General features: G+C 39.7%; 1 protein-coding gene across 1 annotated transcript; it reads left to right on the top strand.

Annotated features, from left to right (window-relative positions):
• Positions 1-6: 6 nt before the first annotated feature.
• Rdh14 (retinol dehydrogenase 14) lies at positions 7-4,197 on the top strand. Its single transcript, XM_033762888.1, has 2 exons — positions 7-43; positions 3,200-4,197. The coding sequence occupies exon 2, from the start codon at positions 3,257-3,259 to the stop codon at positions 3,815-3,817; it is 561 nt and encodes a 186-aa protein (XP_033618779.1). The 5' UTR covers positions 7-43; positions 3,200-3,256; the 3' UTR covers positions 3,818-4,197.
• Positions 4,198-5,034: the final 837 nt, after the last annotated feature.

Below are 5,034 nucleotides of genomic sequence, written 5' to 3'. Positions count from 1 at the left end.
CTCGCTGCGCTCGGTGCGCGCCTTCTGCCGGGAGCTGCTGCAGGTGGGCCGCCCGGGACCGCGCCCTCGGCCTTCGGTTCGCCTTCTCGTCCCCTTCTCCGGAGCGGGGGCGCCCTTACTGTCTGGGCGAAGTTGACACCGCCCTGACTAGACTTTGGCGCATCTCCAACGGGGTGGAGTTTGGAATCCTAGGGAACGTACTCCAGTGACGGGGAGTAAAATACTAGAATACCTAACATTACTGAGCGTTTCCTGTGTGCCAAGCATTTCAGCTACTTTTTTGAGTTTTAAGTGAAAATAAGTGCCTTGGTTGTTGTCTTTGGGTCTTCACAGTAATCCTGTGAGGCAGACGTATTCTCCATTCTATAACTGAGGAAACTGAGGCATAACAAGGCTGACTTACCTGTGGTGTATCTTTGGAGCCCTTTAGCCCCTTCGAAGGGTGCAGATTCCTCTGGGCAAATGATAAATAGCATTCCACTCTGGTGGAGACTGAGTGAAGTTAAAGAACTTGCAGAGGCGACTTGAGAGATTTGAAGCCAGTTGCACAGGGAATGTGTCTGTATGAAAGAGTGAGCTTGAAGTAGAGAGATTCCCACATTTTCTAAGTTTTTCATGGTGTCCTTAGGCCAAAAGAAATATTAATACAAGTTTATAAGAATTAGGTCCAAATAATTAGTAGGTATTTATGTCCTAACAGCTCAGTGGCATCTTGAAAACTAATATACGTAATTCCAATCAAAAAATAAAAATGATACCTTTATTGCATGCTTACCCATAATTACCTGTGTTAATGTGCCTGCCTGCTAATCACTGCACCAACTCATTCAACCTTGAATGAAATTCGGTATGGCTGCCCTTGTTTCCGGTTTTACGTGGATTTTAGCCTTGGCTTTTTTTCTTATAATATAATATCTGATAAGTTCCACAAAGAAATTACCTCATTAGAGGAGTATAGAATGTGAACCACCTGGAGCTAGTAATTTTTAGATACTAAGCAAAATATCATTGCTTCCCTTGAAATTGTAAAATATTCTAGGAGGGTGTTTGTGCTGCTCTGCTCTCAAACATCTTGTTTCAGTTTGAGGAAGTTGGGGTTTTTTGTTGTTATTGCCTGTATTTCATTATATAATAGTAACTGAGAATTTTGGAAGCATTGGAAGTGGATCTTCCTGTTTTTCATTAAAATATGGATGGGGCTGGGTATGCTTTTTGTACCTGACACGTTTGCTAATTTGAGAACTCCAGACAACCAATTAAAAAGTAAGGACACAAATAAGTAAGTTGTCCTTGCTTCTGTTCACCTTCCTGCCTGGCTGTGAAGTTCAGTGACTAGAAGAAAAAAATGGAAGTGTAGGCATCCCACAGATTGGCATTCTTGGTATTTATGTCCTTTATCTCCTAGAATTTAAAAAATAGTAAATGATAAAGTCTTAAAATAACACAAGCCAAGCAAAGAGTGATGGCCCAGAAATGATTAATTCAGGAAACCTTTCCAAAGGATTAGTGGAAAAGAACACTCCTTTCTTTCCTCCCATGGGTGAACTCTTGCCTTCTTTTTGAAGTTGACTTGGAAAACCTAAAAGTTCTTACACAGGCCAGAATGAGAAATAGGTAATCTTCTGACAGGTAGGCTTTGATAAAAGTTGTGAAATTTAGCACATTTTTCTTTTAGCTTGTACTTGGGAAAGGGCCAGTGAAGCTTGAAATTTGACCTGGAATTAATTTAATCATGAGCCAGCACTGTATCTTTACACCTGGAACATATACCTTCTCTGCCCGTTAAGAGGCATAGAAGAGCCAGAAAAGGGCTAGAGAGGACCAATTTACATAATTTCAGGAATGAGAAGACTTCTCTATAAGAACTGTCTAAATCTTAGTTTGGGAACATGCAGGAATATACATATGATCAAAGTAGAAAGTTCTATGTGGATATCCTAAATGAGGGCCCACTGAAGCGTGAAAGATAGTTTCCACACAGGAATGAATAACAGAATTTAAAGGTCTCCTTGATCATGTGCCCATTCCCCAGTCCTGTTGTGAGCCTCATTTATGAGTCCCAATGTTTCTAATATTTTTATATTCCCTTATTTTCTTTTCTTAGTTTTGCTTTGCTTTATTTGTGAGGTGTTTTCCCGTGTTATGTTTGTATCCCTGACTTTCGCTGTTGCTTGTCCCAGTTTTAAGGAAATGCCTTTTAAGTGACTCGTGTGTTCCCGTAGTACCTTTACACTTAGAGAAGGACAATGGAAAGTGATCTTAACCTTGCCTCTGGAGTTTGTACTACTATGTTTAGGAGTAACCACGCTGACCTTTCTTCTGTGTGTATGATCTCTAGCTCTTCTTGACCTTAGCTGTGTTTTAAAAGTCCCAGTTTGAAAGCCAAAGTAGCTTTCTAATTAAGAGAAGGGGCACTGATGTCAGAAAATTATCCCTTACTCTCAGATTCTTTGCTGTGTCACTTAGGTAGGAGCTCTGTGAGACTGGGTTAAAAAAAACCTGGCTTCTGGTTCAGTTTGCTTATGGAGTTACTGGGAGTAGATTAGGTTGAATATGCAAAGCAGAGGGCCACACCCATGTTAAACATAAGTCTTTTCCATTTTCCTCTTAATTGTTAAAATTTCATAAAAGTGATTTTATGGACTTTTAGTATATGCAATAATTTCTAAAATTATAGGTGCATTTATTGTGATTTTGATAGAACCTCGGGATTAATGTGATAGACTCCAAATTGCTATTTTCCAAGTTTAGCTGAAGTCAAAGAGAGAAATCTGGACTCATTCTGTTTTAAGAAAGGTCTTTGAACTGATGAGATAATCAGCTTCTCCACTAAACACCTGGTACACATATTTGTAATCATTAAGTTACTAAAGCATAAGACCAGAAATGGAGTCTCAGATGAAGTTTCTGCCTCTTTCACTGGCAGATTTCTGTGGGTATTTTCATATTATTTTAATAAGTGAGAAAAAGGAGCCTTGAGTAACATTATGAATACCAGTTTAAGGAATATCCTGCAAAGGAGTTGCTGCCTCACTACTTAAAGGCAAAACTGGCAGAGTTTCAAGTAGTTCTTAAATCCGCAGGCTAAAAACTGAAATACTTTGAGTTTCCAGTTTCCTTTTTATTGAAATGTATTTACATGAAATGAGCATTTAAAGACCTGTGTTCATAATGCTTCCATTCTCTTTAATATTTAAAGGAGGAGCCGAGGCTAGATGTCTTGATCAATAACGCAGGGGTCTTCCAATGTCCGTATATGAAGACTGAAGATGGGTTTGAGATGCAGTTTGGAGTGAATCATCTGGGACACTTCCTTCTCACCAATCTTCTTCTTGGACTCCTCAAAAGTTCAGCTCCAAGCAGGATTGTGGTCGTTTCTTCCAAGCTTTATAAGTATGGAGATATTAACTTTGAAGACTTAAACAGTGAACAAAGCTATAATAAAAGTTTCTGTTACAGCCGAAGCAAACTGGCAAACATTCTTTTTACCAGAGAGCTAGCCCGCCGCCTAGAAGGCACCAACGTTACAGTCAACGTGTTACATCCCGGAATTGTACGGACTAATCTTGGCAGGCACATACACATTCCACTGCTGGCCAAACCACTTTTCAATTTGGTGTCATGGGCTTTCTTCAAAACTCCACTCGAAGGTGCCCAGACTTCCATCTATTTAGCTTCTTCACCTGACGTAGAAGGTGTGTCGGGAAAGTACTTTGGAGACTGCAAGGAAGAAGAATTGTTACCCAAAGCTATGGATGAGTCTATAGCAAGAAAACTCTGGGATATTAGTGAAGTGATGGTTGGCATATTAAAGTAGGAGCCAAGTAGTAAAGAGCTGTTTATAAAAATGTATCAATTATTTTTGTGGTCAAGAATTGTGTGACTTGAAGCTACTTGAAAAATTTGGTTCTATAATAGCACTGCCAGGAGCTATCTGTGCATATGTTGAAGTTACTGTAGAGTTATTTGTGGACAATTTCAACAGATGTTTAAAATATATATGGGTGTGTGTGTAATGCATATTACAGTAATCTTAAATATTCAAGTATAGACTACAGATTTTGCAACAAAATAATTAATCGGGGTTATCAGATAATCTGAGTTTCGTGGCTAATGTGTATTTTACAATGACAATTTTTGTATGGAAGTAATATGCCTTGTATGTGCTTCCAACTCTTCACTTGGAATAAATTTGCTGGTGCAGATTCCTCGTTGTGTGTTTTTTCAGAAAGCAGTCCTTTGTCATGTCATGAGCTTCTCCACGCTCCTCTTGCCCCTTCTTACATACTGCTCTGAGAGATAACATATCCAATACCCAAGTCTGTGTCACATCCATGCTTCAAAACCTGTGATGGTTTTCAGTTGCCCATTAACAGATGGTTTTTCATCCCTCCCCGCTTTGGGCTGTAGACTTCTTTCTGTAAAAGGAATCTTTTACTCAAATGTTAAATAGGTTACAGCAAGGCTGTAGGGCTGGAGTCCAAAAGGGCTATTTCGAAAGGATCTTTGCAGAATATAGTAGTTTATAAGTGATGATTTAAAGCTTCTGACCTGACAACAGGAATGCCTTGTCCTTTATGATAATGGAAAACACTGTCCACATAATCCAGTATGGTAGTCTCAACATGTGGACACTTGAGTAGAAGGTCTAGTTATGCAGACCTTGGATAGTGCCTCTCTGGTCCTGCCATGTGGTTTCCTGGAAAAGTGACCAGCTCTTGCCTCTAGGCTGTATATTTGCGGTCTGGAGTATGTTATTTTCCTTGGCAATAGACTTACTCTAGAGCAGCAGCGGTGAACCTGTGGCACCTGTTACACTGTACTTTTCTTTAAGATAAAAGATGATACTTTAGGGTTGTCTTCTAAAACCTCAGAATGCAGGCTTAACTGCAGATAGACTTACTCTAGAGCAGCAGCGGTGAACCTGTGGCACCTGTTACACTGTACTTTAAGATAAAAGATGATACTTTAGGGTTGTCTTCTAAAACCTCAGAATGCAGGCTTAACTGCAGGGTGGAACTCTGCAATGAATAA

Source organism: Fukomys damarensis, unplaced genomic scaffold, assembly GCF_012274545.1.
Source record: "Fukomys damarensis isolate Sample0158 unplaced genomic scaffold, DMR_v1.0_HiC HiC_scaffold_2, whole genome shotgun sequence".
NCBI classification, from domain to species: Eukaryota; Metazoa; Chordata; class Mammalia; order Rodentia; family Bathyergidae; genus Fukomys; species Fukomys damarensis.
Note: the sequence above shows the minus strand (reverse complement) of the source record. Positions and strands in the feature narration are given on the sequence as shown.

Coding starts and splice junctions, on each gene's coding strand:
- Rdh14 (XM_033762888.1), top strand. CDS start 3,257: ATGAAGACTGAAGATGGGTTTGAGATGCAGTTTGGAGTGAATCATCTG.